The sequence below is a fragment of the Peromyscus eremicus genome, chromosome 8b (assembly GCF_949786415.1).
Source record: "Peromyscus eremicus chromosome 8b, PerEre_H2_v1, whole genome shotgun sequence".
In the NCBI taxonomy this organism is placed as follows: Eukaryota; Metazoa; Chordata; class Mammalia; order Rodentia; family Cricetidae; genus Peromyscus; species Peromyscus eremicus.
The window spans coordinates 51032828-51051369 of NC_081424.1; the positions used below are offsets into that span (position 1 = coordinate 51032828).

The 18542-nt window shown below is 40.1% G+C and overlaps 1 protein-coding gene across 6 annotated transcripts in view; it reads left to right on the forward strand.

Annotated features, from left to right (window-relative positions):
* The window catches only part of Scaf8 (SR-related CTD associated factor 8), a 142845-nt gene that overhangs the window by 37302 nt on the left and 87001 nt on the right, over positions 1-18542 (forward strand). For all 6 annotated transcript variants that reach the window (XM_059272800.1, XM_059272799.1, XM_059272801.1 and 3 more), the window contains 6 exons: positions 3436-3597; positions 7225-7378; positions 8771-8901; positions 12793-12969; positions 14773-14852; positions 15043-15160. In XM_059272800.1, coding sequence (XP_059128783.1) covers positions 3436-3597; positions 7225-7378; positions 8771-8901; positions 12793-12969; positions 14773-14852; positions 15043-15160 — 822 coding nt within the window. The remainder of the gene's footprint in view (positions 1-3435; positions 3598-7224; positions 7379-8770; positions 8902-12792; positions 12970-14772; positions 14853-15042; positions 15161-18542) is intronic.

An 18542-nucleotide genomic window follows, 5' to 3' on the forward strand; every position in this document is an offset into this window, starting at 1 on the left:
GAAGTATGAATTCTGATTTTTTACAATTTTAATTATTTACAGAATATTAGTTTCTGTAGCCAATTCCACATGGACAATCCCTTTATATTTAGTATAGTGTGTTATTCTTTTACAAATGAAAATTTTAACTTTAATGTTTTTAGACTAATCTATTAATTTGTGTACCGGGTTAACTCAGCACGGTAAATTTCCAAAATTAACAGGACCGCTGAAGTTGCCCCAAATTCAAGTTTTATAGCACAGATGTTAGAGGGTGTGGGTGTGTAGTTGTGTCTGTGTGTGTACAGACCATTAATGACAATATTGTCCATCTGTAGCAGGAGCAGTTTTTCCCGGTTTTGCAGTTACCTAAACAAGATTATGGAAACATTTCATATACTCCACTAATAAAAAGGGGGGGAAAAACAAGGTAAAAAAATCCTCAGGAAAATAGGAGTTCTGTCGCTATTGTAATACCTGGTGCCTTTTTTTTTTTTTAAATCAGTGTTTTTATCACCTGGACGGAAGTGTTCCAGAGCCCTGTCAGTAGTTGCAGCCTTGCTGACAGTCACCATGTGTCAGTGCAGGTATAGGGTATAGCAGGTGCTTGTCACATACCTGACAGCAGCATCCTAGGGAGGGGACAGTTCTGGCTTATAGACCACCATGCTGGGAGGCACGAGGCAGGAGCCTGAGACAGTTGGGCTCAGAGAGAGATAAACGTTGGCACTCTGTCTCCTCCTTTTTATTGAGTCTGGAACCTAAGCACATAGGACCGTGTTGCTCACACTTAGGGCTAGTCTTCCCAGCTCAACCCAATCTAGAAGCTCTCTCACAGCCGTGATTGGAGAAGTCTGTTTTCATGGTTAGTCTCAGTCTCCTGAAGTTGACAATGGAGGTTAACCACACTGAGTTCCCATTTTTAGGGGTATGTGACACATGCTTGCCGTACCACATACACAAATTCCTAAAACCTCATTTTTTTTTTTTTTAGTTTTCATTAGCATGTATTAGTTACACATGAAGTGGATTTCATGATGGTATTTTCACACATGTATATAAATGTACATAATGTACTCTGATCCATTTGGCCCTCCCCCACTCCTGCTGATATCTTTCCTCTTCCCAATAAGTCTTCCTGCTTTCTGTTTAAAATTTTTCTAAACGTTTATTTATTTGGTGGAGGTGAGCACTCATCCATAATGCATGTGTGGAGGTCAAAAGGCAGCTTAGGGGAATCCACTGTCTTCTACCATGCAGGTCCCAGGGATCAAGCTCAGGTAGGTCATCAGGCTTGGTGGCAAAAGCCCTCACTCTGAGCCCTTTCATGCCTCTTCCTTCTGGTGACGGTCGGTTTCGTTACAGTTACATGTGCGAGGATGGATGTGGACACCTTACTAATGGGTTCATCACTGAAGAAGTGTATCTCCTCTAGCAGTCACTAGGATTGTTTTGTGAGGTGGTGGGAATGATGGTGGTTCACAGGGTCTCATTGGAGTTCTGACTGGCCTGGAACTCATGGAGAGCTGCCTGCCTCTTTCTGCCTCCTGAGTGCTGGGATTAAAGACATGTGCTGCCACCCCTGGCCACTAGAATTGTTAAAGGTTTTTAATGTCAGGTTTCATCTCCCATCATCCTTCGTGACATTTTACATCAGTAAAGATTGGTCACCTTTCATCTCGCCCTCCCTCCATCCACCCATGAGTGTGTATATGTGTGTACACGTATTTTCCTCCTGAGCCACCTTGTTTTGTCAGAGGGTCTGTCCCTGGGACCTGGGGCTTACTGACCAGGCTAGCTGACTGGCTACTGAGTCCAAGGGATCTGCTTGTCTCCATCTTCCCACCACTAGGATTAGAGATGCTGGGGTTGAACTCAGTCTTCATTCTTGTGCAGAAGCACTTTTCCAACTGAGGTATCTTCCTAGCCCATCATCTCTTGTGTCTTTACAGTGTAACCCAGGTCCTTTGACTGTGAAGAGGAGGAGGGTTAGTAACTTCCCAGTCTTCACTGGGGTGACAGGAACACATGTGCGTGTAGCCCCACACCCAGCTGTTTTACCTGAGTGCTAGGGATTTGAACTCAGGGACTCATGTATAAATAGCATGCACTCTTACCTACTAAGCTATTTCCCCGTCCTTTAGTGTAGATTTTGTACTTACTATGCAGTCCGTAAATTATAGATTTTGCTATTAGAACCATTAAAATCGTCCATTCATAGACCAGCTTTTCAGATAAAAAGAAAAATTACCCACATGGTGTCACCCTAACTGTATCATGGCGTAGCCACTGCAGTATCATTCAGTTACTTGCAGATTCAGTCACTGGTGTTTTCCCATTGTTTTCTGATTTTATTTTCCTTACCGGTGACTTTTAATACATGAAAGTAGAAGTTCCAGTTTGAATGGAATTATTGAGCGAGTATGTTTAATGTTGCAGAGAATGGTGCTGAACTTGCCCGAAGGGTTCTTTGTCAGACAACCCTGTGACTGGTGATAGCTGCAGATGCCAGTGGGAGAATTTTGCCTGTGTGTAAGGATGTGCGAGTTTTCTTGGGGCTGTGGAGATGGCTCAGTGGCTGCAGTTGTTCTTGCAGAGGACCTGGATGCTATTTCCAGCTCCTTGGTGGCAGCTTACAGCCATTTATAACTCCATTTCCAGGGCATCTGATGGCCTCTTCTCGTTCCTGCAGGTGGTGCACATCCATACATGCACATAACTCATCATGCGCATAGAGTAAATAAGACAAGGAAGCCAAGTTTTCCTGGGTTTCTTGTTTTAGAGTAGAAAGCTGGATTCCAAGTACATAAGCTCGGAACCCCTGTGCTAAGAAGTAGAGAGGCTTGTAGTTCACAAAATAAATTATAGACAAGTAAGTTAGAAGACAATGACCCGTTGGGATAGTGTGAATACTTGCATGTTTCAGTGTTAGCAATCTTCCCAGAGTGTTTGTGGTGGTAGTGTCATGTTCCTCTATAGACGAGGTATTTGAGACAGTTACACTTTGGGCTGGATCTATTTAGCGTGGTACAACTGGCTGTTTGACTTGTTTTTTTACTGATACAGAAGTGTGATGTTCAGGTGGAGTCTAGTGCATGCTTGCAGAGCATTTTCTAATATTTTCCTGATTTTGCTTCCATTGTTACAGCTTTTCAAAGTCATTAAATAATTTTTTTATAATGTCTTCTTTATCAGATTGTTTTCAGTCATTGAAATCAGTTAGGCAGTGTTAGTTTGGAATTTGGGTGAGTGACAGTTGACCTGAGTGCATTGAATAGCCAAAGTAGAGTCTCTTCTTTAAGGTGCCATTCCAGAGATGGATGGTAAGGACTAGGCAAAGTCTGGTATTGATGACGCATGAACAGTGTTTTTCTTTGAATAGGGTTTATACTGTTTTTGTCTCTCAAGGGTTTTACACACTGTTTGTTTCCTTCCCTTTTACTCTTTTCTCATCAGTGTAAACCAGAATACAAGGTACCTGGACTGTATGTTATTGACTCCATTGTGCGACAATCCCGGCATCAGTTCGGTCAAGAAAAGGATGTGTTTGCACCCAGATTTAGTAATAACATCATTAGCACTTTCCAGAATTTATATCGTTGCCCTGGGGATGACAAGGTATGATATTGTTTTGTTAAAGGAGACGTTACTCCTTTTCTTAGAGTCTTAGATTATCTTATTATATGACCTTGTGTTGTCATTTACTCTCAGTTACTCTGAATTCTACTATTTACTCTTAGAATGTTTAGAGAGTAGAAAGAAGTAGTTGCTTTTGCTACTTTTTAATTTATTGAAGCAACTGTAAAAGAAATTGGCTACAGAAATACTTTGAAATTGTATTAGACATTGAGTCATGCATGTAATCAGTAGATAATTATGGGTATTTGAATTGATATTTACCATTCAGTTTTGTGGAAAATGGATCTGCCAAGCAGTTTATAGAAAAGTACATATCAAAATTCTGTTACAGTTTTGTAAGTGCTAAAGACCAACACTCAGATTTTAGTGTATGTCTGTAATCAGCAGGTAAAGAATCCAGAGCCAAGAATAAAGGGAGATGTTTCCTTCATATCCCTTTAACATTACTAGAAAGTTACTTAAGTTGAATGCTGATTTGGAAGTGATATTTTTTTCTTTCTGTTTTTAAGTTAGGAAAAGGTTATGAGTGGGTGAACAGGGCTAGAGATGGCTCAGTTATTATGAGCATTTACTTCTCTATCAGAGCCATGTCATGATTCAGCACCCTCTTCTGTCTCTCCGATAAACACATTAAAAAGAGAGGAGACTGAGTGAAGGTTGTTATAAGGAAGAATCTGAAATCTAAAGCTTACAAGATTGGGTAGTTTCATTTTTAATCACCATCGTGTCTTAAGTTTTAAACATCATTATTATGGGTGGGGATAAATTTGTTATAGCATATTCTTTGTAAATATTCTTAGATATAATTCCTAGAAGCTCTTGTATATTGTTTTAGTTATTTTGGTATTGTGGTAAGCCTAGCTAGTAGTCCTAAAGAATGTTTCAGATTTTCAGGCACCCATCTTAATGAGTTCTTAAAGTAGAATTCCATGTAAAATCATTAATTTGAAATAGTAAGTAGTAACAACTGATTTAGAAATCATGCTGATTTGAACTTGAATTTCTGACAGTTACACAATCAGTCTTAATCTTGCAGGTTTCATGACTAACATCTCTCAGGATAGTCTTTATTGAGTAAGGTATTTTAAAAACTATATGAGGAAAGATTACATGAATCTGAAATCTCAGTAATAAAGGAGTTGACTCTGTATATAGAGACACAGAATGATGTTGCTGGAATTGTTATTTTGAAGAACGTGAGTATCAGACATTGAGAAATGTTCATATAAGCCAAAAGAATGCCTGGTTCTTTCTGAGTGCCCTCACTGTGCAGAGGCAGGAGTTGAATCAGAAGGCTAGAAGCGTCCTTCCTTCCCTCCCTCCCTTCTTCCCTCTTTCCTTCCTTCCTTGCGCTTTTTTTTTTTTTTTTTGAGACAGGATTAAAGGCATGTGCCACCACCTTCCAGCTGTATAATTTTTATTTTTCTTATTTATTTTACACATTTAATGTAACCTGCATGTTAGAGTGAACCAAATGTTTATTTTTAAAATCATTTTTATCTTATAAAATACTATTTAATTATTGTTTTCTTTTCCAGTGCTTAACAGTAGCCTCTAGTTTAAGTTATTTTTCTTAATGTAACAAATTGCCTTAGAATAGTGATTGGTGGTTCTTGGTTATAGAACCTTTATATTAAATAGTTGTGATTCAGATCGTTCTGTGCTGACATGAGGGGATAGCTTTTACTAGTCTTAGTATGGGTTTGGGTGATTGTTATTTATTTCAAGAAGCGGGTTTAATTAATGTTTATTTTTTTAAAAAATGGTAGAAAAACCTTTAAGGTTAAGAAAAAGTATGGTAAAACATTTTGGAACGTTATTCTTCGTTGGGCATGTACTTCTGCCTGCAGACCTGAAGTGTCCAGGATCTGTAAGCAGTCCTTTGACCAAGGAGACTAAGTAGGAATCTCTGTGCTCCCCAGAGTGTGACATAGAGATCTGTGTAACCCAGTCTTTTCAAGTTTGTATCACACTGAATAAGAGATCAGCAGCAATTGAGCCAATAGAATTTGAGGACTAAGTTGGGATTTCATGGGAACTCTGTTGGAGAAAGGTGAGGATTCAAAGTAAGTTGAAGTAGAGCTGTGACTGATGATATCCTGTAGCTTTGCCCTAAGGGCTTATGGCTAAGGTCTGCACATGCTAGCACCTGAACCCTTGGTTACCAGTCACAGTTCAGGAAAAGAGCAACAAAAAAATCAGTTACAGTCTCATTTTGTAAATGATGAAACTGGGAGTTTAAATGTTTGTAAAATTTATTGACACAGTTGGCCAAGGACCAAGTGAATGAGAAGTGTCAAGCACACAGGTCATGAATTTTACAGAAACTACCTAAATGTGATATGACTGCACGGACCTCACCCAAAGTGGACTTACCCTGAATACTTGAGAAACCTAGAGCAGGGTGCGGTTAAAACACAGCATGACATAGCTGTAGGAGCGGGTTGAGATTCTTTGAGAGAACCAATGGGATGCGCAGCTGCCGTCAAAGGGCCTCTCAGAAAGAGACAAACGATGGAGAAGGTGCAGATTTCATTTATTTATTTTTGCTAAGTGGTAAAGGACTCAGATTATTCTAAGTCATCAAATAATGTAGAGCATTATTGATATAGAACATAATTCTTACCCCAAGGGCCAAATTGAGTAATAATGCTAGCGGGGTGTTGGCTTTATCCACCTAGGGAGCGAGTAGGTAGGAACAGTGACAGAAGATCAGAGGAGAGGCTGTGCCTCAGACTGTGCGCAGAGATATCTGTTGCTGTGGGTTTAAAGGACATTGATGGCAAGGTTCTTAGGCAGGAATTGAGTTTGGTAAATTGTCCTTTTTCTTTTGGTCAGGGAAACATGCTGAACACAGGCGCTGAGCTACATTTCTTAAGTGAAGAAATGCCCTCTCTAAAGTTATTTAAATAGCTTATAAAATGAAATTTGTTAAGAGTCACATTAGATGAGGACTTTGTCCTGAAGTTACTTGCTAGTTCAGAAGGTAAGCATTGTATGAGTCAGGGTTAAATTCGCCTTTATGTGTGTGTACGCATGATATTGAGATAGAGTCTGCCTCTGCCTCCGAGTTCTCTGAGCAGGCCCATGACAGCTCAGTGAGGAAGGTGCTTTCTCTTGGGCCCAGTGACCTTCATTTGATCCTGGGACCCAAAAAGGGGCATTGTAGGGCAGTTGTGTAGGCGGCCGTGTGATCAGTCTCATGTGACTTGACATGCGTAAAAGTGGAGCCTAGTTGTCACCCTGATTACACTAAGTATGACTTTCATTTATCTTGTGGAGATGTCAGAAGTAACTTCCCTTATTGCCTAAAGCTAGGAATTGCAGAATGGTTAAAAACAATTTCAGGTTGAAATTTACCATAGAAGTATTTTAATCTCTCTTTACATTGTATGCCTGAATAATCTATGTGAAATGAGTGCTAAGATTTTGAAAGCAGAAAATGTTAGAACATACAGAATAGTTGAAAACAATTTTTGACACAGAATTTACCATAGAAATACTTTAATCTCTTTTACAGCCTATGTTCAAATACTCTGTGTGAATTGAGTTGTGCTAATGTTTTGAAAGCAAAAAATTGAGTGTTATTTTTCTCTGTTCTTCTAGAGTAAAATAGTGAGAGTATTAAACTTGTGGCAGAAGAATAATGTTTTTAAGAGTGAGATTATCCAGCCTCTTCTGGATATGGCAGCAGGGATTCCTCCCCCAGTTGTCACTCCAGTTTTGGCCAGCACCACTGCAGCGATGAGCAATACTCCAGGTATGTACCTGTAGTGCAGACTCAAGTCCTGCTCCTCACCCTGTCATGTATGTGAGTGACAGACAAGGTACCAGTGTGGAGCAGCTTGTCCATCATTACATAGTTGAAGGAAAGTGACCTAGAGGCTGAATGTGGTTGAATCCTTCCTTATACTGGGGAAACAAAGGCATGTGTGTCTCTTTGAGATTTTGAAATGAAATTAATTTTGCTATTAATCTAAAATTTAGAAAACAATTTGAAAAATTGATTTTCTTTTTCTTCAGTCACCAGAAATATCCATTTTGGAAGAGGTGTTGATTACAGTTTATTTTTGTTTTGTTGTGTACTCCCAGGGGTTGACTCTGGGCTCCGCATATGCTAGGCCAGCACTCTTGCACTGAGCCACACCCCCAGTTCTCAGTGTTTGTAACTCCTTAATCTTGTGGATAACTTAACTTGATGTTTACAGGAAATTTGGGGGGATGTAATTTTTAAGAAGAACCCAAAATACTGCTTAATAAAGCCAAGATTGCTTTAATGTAATTATCTCAAAATTTGATCTTCTTGAAACATCTAAGTGATATTTTCAGTTTTTCTCTGAACCCAACATTTGTTAACTTTTTGATACTTAGCTTTTGTTGTACACCTGTCTATGAACAGATTTCTTTGTGTAACCGAGTTTTGAACAAAACATGGTTTTATCTTACATAAACTCACAGCTTTTCTCAGGAAGAATTGTAGGTTTGTTATTTTCTCCTGTTAAAGTATTTTCTGAGCTGGGCCTGGTGATGCACCCCTTTAATCCCAATACTTAGGAGGTAGAGATAGGCAGATCTCTGTTTGTTGGAGGCCAGCCTGGTCTATAGAGTGAGTTGCAGGACAACCAAGGCTACATAGAGAAACCCTATCTCCAAAAACAGAAAAACAACAAAAAAAAAAAAAACAAATGGAAGAATTTTCTGTTATTAACCTTTGATGACAGGCTTCATTAAAATGGTAGCTTAGTTTGTTTAATTAAGACAGGTACAGAAGCCGGGCGGTGGTGGCGCACGCCTTTAATCCCAGCACTCGGGAGGCAGAGCCAGGCGGATCTCTGTGAGTTCGAGGCCAGCCTGGACTACCAAGTGAGTTCCAGGAAAGGCGCAAAGCTACACAGAGAAACCCTGTCTCGAAAAAACCAAAAAAAAAAAAAAAAAAGACAGGTACAGACAGATCCCATGGGGGTAGGTGGAGGTTTCCTGCCTGTTTGTAAAACTAATTACATAAAGGCTTTTGGTGGTTTTCAAGATGGAGGCAATAAAGTGAAAATAAACTATTTGAATATATTTTATATATTAACTGAATGCATCTTTTTACCTCTTCACGTATTATTTACTTCCTTTTTGGGTGTGTATGTGATGTCTTTTCAAAAAGGAACCCCTGTGACACCTGTTACTCCAGCCAATGTGGTCCAAGGCTTACCTGATCCATGGGTGTCTCAGATAACAAACACAGACACACTGGCAGCGGTTGCTCAGATCTTACAGAGTCCTCAAGGTCAGCAGGTGAGCAGTCCTCCTGTTGAATCCTTAACAGACTACCTTCAATTTTCCTTGTCCTTTCCGTTTACCAATGGGAAACACTGCATGTGTGACTGGTGAGTTACACTTGTGACTTGTAGTTTTCACTCAGTAATTCATCGTTAACATTATCTTGTCTTTGAGGTTTGTTCTCTGGGAAGTTCTTTCTGTATCAGAATACTGCACATAGCTTGGGCCAACCCTTGTTAGGTGCCATTGCTATCCCACTGATAAACCAGGGTGCTTCCTGTTGTCATTGTAGTAGGAACCACTAGACTAGGAAGTCATTGGAGAGAGAGTTAACTGCTGTGGGGATTTGAACAGTGCTCTTGGGGGAATTGGAGATGTCGGAGGGATGTTTAGTTGTGTGAAGGAGGGTAGGGCAAGCTTGTTTCCCCTCTCTTCCCGTGTTGCTCCCTTCATTCAAGTGCTGTAGAGAGTGTCTTTTATGTCATTGTTGACCTTGGTGGTAAGGTCATGTTTATGTTGGTTTTTTTCTACTATATTATGTTGTTTTGATAATTGTGTGACTCCAGGTTGTTTCCTAATATTGCTGTTTTAAGATAGATCTGAGATTATTTACTAGCTGTTAATAATAGCTTCCATTTTCATTTTTCTAATCTTTATTGACAGTTATAAATTGTAAAAACTATACTATGTGGTTTTTGTTTTATTAACAATGTAATTGTGTGTTTATGAAGCAGTAATACGATATTCAATGCAATATAAAATTTGTAATGTTCAGATTGGGGTGAATGGCATATTTACTACCTCAGCCATTGATTCTTTTTGTTGTGAACAGTCAAATCTTCTTTACTGGACATGATTAAAATAATCATTGTCAACTATAACTGCCCTCCTTTCCTATAGAGCATTAGTTAACAGTTTACTACTCACTCAGCTATATATGGAACTATTAAAGGGTTAATGCTTCAACTTCAACTTGGATTGTGTGCACAAGGGACTTCTTACAAAATCGTAAAGATTTTGTTATTGTATGTGTTTCTGTGTGCATGTACCTAAGTGTGTGGAGGCCACAACCTGCATGGATTGATTCACTCCTACTATGTGGTTCCTGGAGTATGAGTAAACCCAGGTCATCAGGCTTGAAAGCAAGCACCTTTCCCCACAGAGATACCTCACCATCTCTCTTAAGTCTTTTTGTTTTGTTGTTTTTTTAAATATATTTTTATTTTTATTTATGTGCATTTGTGTTTTTGCCATGGGTGTCGGGGTCCCCTGGAACTAGAGTTACAGACAGGTATGAGATGCCATGTGGGTGCTGGGAATTGAACTCGGGTCCTCTGGAAGAAGAGTCAGTGCTGTTAACCTCTAAGCCATCTCTCCAGCCCCTTTGTTGTGTTTTTTAAGATTTTATTTTATTATTTTACTTACGTGTGTATCTGGAGGCCAGAAGAGGACACTGGATGCTACAGGTGGTTGTGACCTGCCTGACATGGATGCTGGGAACCAAACCTGAGTCCTGGAAGTGTGGCAGGTGCTACCACTGAGCCATTTTTTTCAATCTCATGCTTTGTTTTGTTTCCTAAAGATGGCGGAAGAACAGGAATAGGTATTGCTGCAATTGTAGTTTGCTCTTTTCATCATTTGTGACACATTGGTTAAGTCTCAGACTCCCTGTTGAATAGGTTTCTCTCCTGTTTTCAGAAAATGTGTTCTCAGATAGTAAAGCTGATTGATATAAAAGCTGTTGTCCTGGTCAGGGCTTAGCCCTTGTGGAATTAATTGAAGAATGATGAGAAGCTTAGTGAAAGCATCCAGTCTGTGAGGAGTTCTTTGTTCTGCTGTTACAGTGTGACTGTTTCGTGTGTAATACTCATGACTTTCCAAAAGCAGGCCAGGCTCTTCAAGGACTTAGGTGCTACCCACTTATCTGCTCTCCTGCTGTGGTAATCCCTGACTGAAGCAACTTGGGAGGGTAGGGTTCTTTTGCCTTACACTTCCAGCCTGGAATTAGAGACCATAGAGGTTCCCAACTCACGGTCAGCTACCTTCCTTATACTTATCCCAGGCCCTGTTACCTAGGGATGACACCACCCACAGTGACATGGGTTGTCCTACTTAATTACTAGTTAAAATGTTGCTGCTGGCCAGGCAGTGGTGGTGCATGCCTTTAATCCCAGTACTCAGGAGGCAGAGGCAGGTGAATCCCTGTGAGTTTGAGGCCAGCCTGGTCTACAAAATGAGTTCCAAGACAGGCTCCAAAAGCTACACAGAGAAACTCTGTCTTGAGAAAACCAAAAAAAAAAAAAAAAAAAAAAGAAAGAAAGAAAGAAAGAAAGAAAATATTGCTAAGACATGGCCATAGGCCAATCTGACTGAGGTAGTTCTTCTAGTGAGGTTCCCTCTTCCCAAGTGAAATTAAGTAGTTTGTGTCAAGTTGACACCTGAATTCTAACTACGACATTCTATCCCTTGTTAACTTTGACACAACAAACACCACTTAAACTGTAACTTTCCCTTTGTTGGTTCATCAAATCTTACATTAAGTCATAATATAAAACACACTACAACTTCAACAGTTCCACGGTCTTTAAAAAATCCGAAAGTCCTTCATTGTGGGCTCCTATAAATTCCAAAATACATTGCATACTTTCTTGTTCCATGAAGGAAGAATCAGAGCACAGTTACAGTCAAATCAAACTAAAACCAATATCCAACAGTGTGAAAAAAGCTCCTTATCTGACTCATGAGCTGGGCTGACTCCAGAGTGTTGGGCAGTCCCATTTCTCTGTCTCTGCCACTCACAGCACACGCACAGCTTGTCTCAGGCTCAAGCCAGCTCCACCTCACACATGCTTCTGTCCCGAGTGGACTTTCTACAGTCCTGGCATCTCCAGTATGCTGGGGTCACCACTGCAACTGAGGCTGCACCTTTGCCAATGACCTTTCCTGGCTTCAGAAACTCTGACTCTGATGCATAGTGCCACTCTTCATTCTGTTTATTTTTATTTTATGTGTATGGTTGCTTTTCCTAAATATTTGTGCACCACATTCTTGCCTAGTACTCACAGAGGCCAGGAAACGGTGTCGGATCTCCAGGACTAGAGTTATAGATGGTTGTGAACTACCATATGTGTGCCAGAAATTGAACCTGGGTCCTCTGGAAGAGCAGCCAGTGGTCTTACTTGCTGAGCCATCTTTCTAGCTCCCATAGTGATGCTTTTTACCTTCTTTTGTGACCCCTTCAATCATTCAAAACCAGTACCATGTGGGAGATAATATTTGCCAGATTGTCTTGCCACCTGATGTGAAGTCTCAGGCCCCTGCTGTCCACAGCCTCTGTGCTGACCCTGAGGAAATACTTCCCAAGCGATTTCACTGTGGCTGACTTTTCAGCCCCAGCTGTCCAGCCTCTGTTCTTCCAGCAAAGCATATTAAGTTTCATGACCTCAGGTTGTCCAGCTTCTGTAATAATTTTCATTTCTGTGTTAAAACACCATGACTATAAGCGACTTATGGAATAGTTTATTTTGGCTCAGATGTCCAGAGGGAGACAACCCAGAGTGATGAGGGAAGCATGGCAGCAGGCATCTAGAGCACACAAGAAGCCCAGAGAACACATCTTCAACTGCAAACACAAGCGAAGAGTGTGATCTGGAAGTGTGGCGAGGCTCTAAGTTCTCAAAACCTGTCTCCAGTCTCCACCCCCCACCCCCGCCAAAGTTCCTAACCTCCCCAAACAGCACCATCATTGGGGGCCTATGTTTTCAGATACTTGCATCTGTTGGGACATTTCTCATTCAAACCACCACACATTAAAAACACTTTCTCTGTAGGATGATAAAATTTATTGGCTACAGATGTTTATCCATAAAGATTTACTTTCTAAAAATGCTATTTTTTCCCTTCCAGCTTCAGCAGCTCATACAAACCTTACAGATACAACAGCAGAAGCCCCAGCCTTCCATCCTGCAGGCCTTGGATGCTGGTCTTGTGGTTCAGTTGCAGGCACTCACAGCACAGCTTACAGCTGCAGCCGCAGCAGCCAACTCCCTTACACCCTTGGATCAGGGAGTCTCTTTCAACAAGGTAGTAGTTATAAATACCTGATGTGTTTATGGGAACTGATAGACTTTATGTCATAGCATTTAGATTCTACTTTGTACATTGTATTTTACCACAGACTTTTGTCGTGTGTGTTTTTGATAGAACCTTTTTGTGTAGCATATGTTGGCTTCTACTACACAATCTGCCTGCCTCAGCCTCCCAAGTGCTGATTTGGGTGATTTATGAAGTTCTGTAATTTGACCTGATAAAATAATCAGTATGTGAAAACTCAAAGGAAAAAATGTTCTGTAGTTGACATTATTGTATATTTTATGTGTAGGTTTAACTATGAAAAAATAGGGTTTTTAAAATTGAGGCTGTTTTGTGTATAGTTTTTTTTTGTGTGATATCTTCTTTATGATTGTCAGTTCGGAGTGTATCTTAGCAGTGGTATGTATGTGTATACATACATATGCACATACAAATGTGTGTGTATGTGTAGTTGGTTTTATTTTTACTCTTTGTTCTTTGCTCTTTGGGGGCCCACCACCTAGCCCCCAGATAATCACACGGAGACTTATTCTTGCTTAAGAATGCCTGGCCTTAGCCAGGCTTATTTCTAGCCAGCTTTTCTTAAATTATTTTGTCTACCTTTTGCCTCTAGGCTTTTACCTTTTTCTGTTTCTGTCTATCTTTTCTTTCTTTCTTTCTCCTTGTCTGGCTGTGTGGTTGGATGGCTGGCCCATGGTGTCCTCTCTCCTTTTCTAGTTCCTCCCTCTTCTCTCTTCTTTTAATCTCTGCCTGCCAGCCCTTCCCAACCTTTCTCCTGCCTGGCTATTGGCTGTTCAGTTCTTTATTAGACCATCAGGTGTTTTAGACAGGCATAGTAACACAGCTTCACAGAGTCAAACAAATGCAACATAAAAGAATGCAACACATGTTTGCATCATTAAACAGATGTTCCACAGCATAAATGAATGTAACTCATCTTCAACTAATATTCCACAACGTGTATGTATGTTATTCCTGCTACTATTATTTTCATAAGAAAATCAATACTGATTTCTTGGGTAGTGACTTTATTTCTTGGATAATGAGCCATTTGGCCAATTGCTCTTAATTAGTCCTAGTAGCTAGACACATTTTAACATCGAGTTCTTGCTAGGACTAGTTTACAATTGATTATGACCCTAGATGGTTTTTTTAAGTTATAGTTCCATAATCCTTCATTTTCTGTAAACATTATTTTGTGAGCTGGGCATGGTGGCGCACGCCTTTAATCCTAGCATTCAGGGAGGTGGATCTCTGAGTTGGAGGCCAGCTTGGTCTATAGAGCAAGTTGCAGGATAGCCAGGGCTACACAGAGAAAACTTGTCTTGAAAAACAAAACTTTTAGTATTTTTACTGCCTATGTCCAAATGGTTTGTGATGATGAAGTCGTCCCTCGAGTCCTCAGGAGATCATTCCTGCACCTCCGGAGGAGCCTGAAACCATGTATGAATGTCTGAATGTACTTGTGATAATGCTTATAAGTAAATAGGCACAGTGAAAATAGAAAACAATAATATAATGAGACTGTATGATGACTTCTCTTGAAGGAATCATGGCAGTCATATTTTCAGACTACACTTTGAGTGAGTGAGTGAGTGAGTGAGTGAAGCTGCAGGGATGACTGTGTAAGGCGCTGCTGTATGTTACAGTGCTCTAAAAGCACGCATTCCTAATGCTGTACTCTACTATGGTACAATGTAAAATGGCACCGTACCCTTACTTCACATCACAGAGAGCATTGTAATTTCCACGTGGAAACACTTTCTCATTTGTCTTTTTCTTCCCCTTCCCTAGAAGTTGATGGATAGATTTGATTTTGGGGAAGATTCTGAGCACAGTGAAGAATCCAAAAAGGAAATTCCTACTCCTCAACTGTAAGAATTATGTTTTTCTTTCTTTCTCTGTTGTTCTAAATGCTGAGTGGGATGGTAAAAGTCTTGACACTTGGAGTGAGCTTTTCATAAGGAATGAGCTTTTCATAATGTTGTTTTCTCCGAATACTCACTTTGATATTACCTTTCGTGCATTTTAACATGCATCTTCACTCTTTCTTTATCATTTTAGTTCTCATGTTTCCGAATCTGTGAACAACTCCATCTTCCATCAGATTGCAGAGCAGCTGCAGCAGCAGAACCTGGAGCACCTTCGACAGCAGCTCTTGGAGCAGCAGCAGCCTCAGAAGGTCTGGGCCACCTGCAGTTACTGTGCTCTGCAAATGGGCATTCTATGGGACGCTGGGGTAGTGTTCATTCTTGGTCTTTGGGGCCGTTTGTTACTTTTGTTTCTAAGGAATTTCCTTCCCAAGACCTTTGTAGCCATTCCTATCATAAAAACTGTCTTCTGGCAGTGTACCGAGTCCATGTGGTAGAATTTCACGATACTGGAGAATAGAAGATAGACGTGAGTTTTGGAGTTACCTCTTAAAGCTTCCTGTTTTCTCCTTTCTGCTCTACTTCCTTGTCTGGGAAGGTAATGCCAATTATGTTGATGATGGTAGTGTCCAAAGTAGATGACCATCTTTCAGTTTTTAAAAATTTCCCTGCCAGTACCATATGATAGGAATCTTACTACACATAGGAGAGGCATATTTATACTTAATTTTCATGAAGTAGATCCCATGACTCCCATTTTACTCCAAAGGAAGTTGAAGCGTAGTGACATAAAAGATCTAATACAAAGTATACAGTTAATGGTGTCTGATCAATTTTAAGGCATACCTTTATTTTGTGCATAACTAGGAAGTTTAGTCTATAGTGCAGCATCATGTCATTTTGAGAGATGCTAAAATATGGGAGAAAAAAGTTTGACTTTAGAAATGATGAAATCTGTCATAAACCTACCTGTTACTTACATGAGAAACACTTGTAGATACCCCCTCCATACTGTGCTCTCATCATTAAAAATGGTGTCGGGGATGAGTTTAAAGCCACCTACAAACATATTTTATGTGTGACTACATTTTTAGGCAAGTGACACAGATAACGATGGGCAGAAAAGTGGTTCTGACCTTAGGTAATGTAATCTTTTTTCTAAAGAAGTACAAACATTTGTGTAAACCCACAGCAAAATTAATTCTATAGTCTCTTTAGTTGAGTTAAAAGTACAGGGTTCTGGGAACACGGAAGAGGCCTCAGTACTTTTGATATTTAGAATAATTTAAGACACAGTTAGAGCCTGAACTTGACCTTGTATGTGCAAATAGTATGAAACGGAAGATTCCAGGGATACTTGATGGAACTCACGAACATGGACTGATCTGATGAACTAGTTCTGATTGAATTGGTCTAAGTAAGAGGTATATTGTTTGCTAAAGTTATTTATATATATATATGTGTGTGTGTGTGTGTGTGTATGTATATATATATATATACATACATACACATACATATATACAAAAGAATATGAGAAGATAACGTTTGGGATGTTTGTGTCAGTCAGCCATACAGTACAGTAACTACAACGATAACAGACAAGGATGGGGGGCACAGTCTGCTTTCTCCAAACAGAAGCTGTATGTAGAACTCGCTGCGTTTCCTTCTGTCACTTACTTCAGAGTGTTTAGCAGAAGCAGCAAAGTCAGGGCGGTACTGTGGACATGGAAAGTTGCTCTGTGTATTAGTTTCACAATTTAGCCACATACAGTAATCAGAAGAAATAGAAGTTAAGTGTCCATTTTCCAAAGTTTATCTAGTGATAAAAGATGTTATAAAGTAAGAAACAGAGAAGCAATCATTTGCTAATGTGTGAAATGGATGATGAGTGTGAGACTGGCAGACTTAATGAGCAGTTTGCAAACTGGGTGACAGGTGTATATAGTAAGTTGTGTGATTCAAGATGTAATGAGTGGCCAGGCGGTGGTGGTGCACACCTTTAATCCCAGCACTCGGGAGGCAGAGACAGGCGATCTCTGTGAGTTCAAGGCCAGCCTGGTCTACAGCGCGAGATCCAGGACAGGCACTCTGTGTTGGGTTGCTCACGGGTTGCTCACAACTCCCTGCCTGTCACTCCAGCTTCAGAAGACCAGAAGCCCAGGACATACAGGCACACACACACAATAAATAATTTGAGGGAGGGAGTGGTTTCAAGGCAGGATCTCATTACATTGTTCTGGCTGTCCTAGAATTCACAATGTGGACCAGGCTGACATTGAACTCAGAGAGATCCACCTGCCTTTGATTCCCAAGTGCTGGGTTTAAAGGCATATGCTACTATGCTTGGCTTTAAATTAAATCTTTAACAAAATAAGATAGAAAGCTGGGTAGTGGCGCGCACGCCTTTAATCCCAGCACTCGGGAGGCAGAGGCAGGTGGATCTTTGTGAGTTCGAGGCCAGCCTGGGCTACCAAGTGAGTTCCAGGAAAGGCTCCAAAAGCTACACAGAGAAACCCTGTCTCGAAAAACAAAAAAAACAACAAAACCAAACAAACAAACAAACAAACAAAAAAAGATAGAATAAGATTTGCAGAAAAATTAAGTACTTTTGCTAACATTAGATCCATATAACTCCCTGAAACTAAGATAGTGCTTCCCTGTTCCTTGCAGGTCAGCTACAGCTGCAGCGTGCAGTGGGGTTCAGGCCCCAGGAATAAGAAGGAAAACACTTTAAGGGTTTAAGAACATTTGAAAAACTAGAGTATGTTTCTAATAAAAGAAATTGACCAGAATTATGAAGGACTAGAAACCTTATCATAGTGGAGTGATTTCTGTTGTTTTAAGTTAGAGTCTTATGATTTTGCTGATTATTAGGATAGTCAAAAGATGGTATCAGAACTATACCTCAAGATGAAATGTTACTGGTAAGATTTAAAAACAATCTTTGAAAGATTCAGCCTACTGATGATGAAGCACTATCAATGTGATGTCGGAAGTAGTATAGTTTACTTGGTTTCAGAATGTAATGGAGCCAGGCATGGCGGCACATGTCTTTAATGTCATCACTCAGGAGGCAGAGGCAGGCGATCTCTGAGTTAGAGAACAGCCTGGTCTGCACAGCCGGGTCCTGGACAGTCGGGACTCTGTAGACATACCATGTCTCAAAAACAAAACAACAATAGCAAAATGCCCAGAGTGTGATGCAAAGAGCAGAGGTGACATGATGAACTCTGAGAGGGGCGACCCTCTGCTTTGTGGGAAATGAATTACTGTTTGTAAAGTCAAATACATCTTAAGATATTGATTGTGTGCAGCTATTAGATTTGTGAGTTGGGTCAGTATAGTTGGTGTAGCATGTGGAGTTCAAGGAAGCCTTTGACAGACTTTCCTGTCATTTCTATAGAAAAAATAGTGGGAAAGGATACCTGTGTAGGTGATAATTAACAGTGGCACATAGGGCTGTTAGATGCCAGTCTTAAAAGAATCCTGTGGTAGCTGATGTTAACCATGCCTTTCCATGGTTTGTTTGTTTGTTTTTATTGTGATTTGCATGAATATGTGGTTAAAGATGTTTATATCAGATGAATACCAGAAAAAAAATGTCACTTGCTGCTTGGTGGAATCCAATATCCTTTTTTAAATATAGAAGTGAGACTAAAGGAACAGAGAGAACGTAATTAATTAATTAATTTT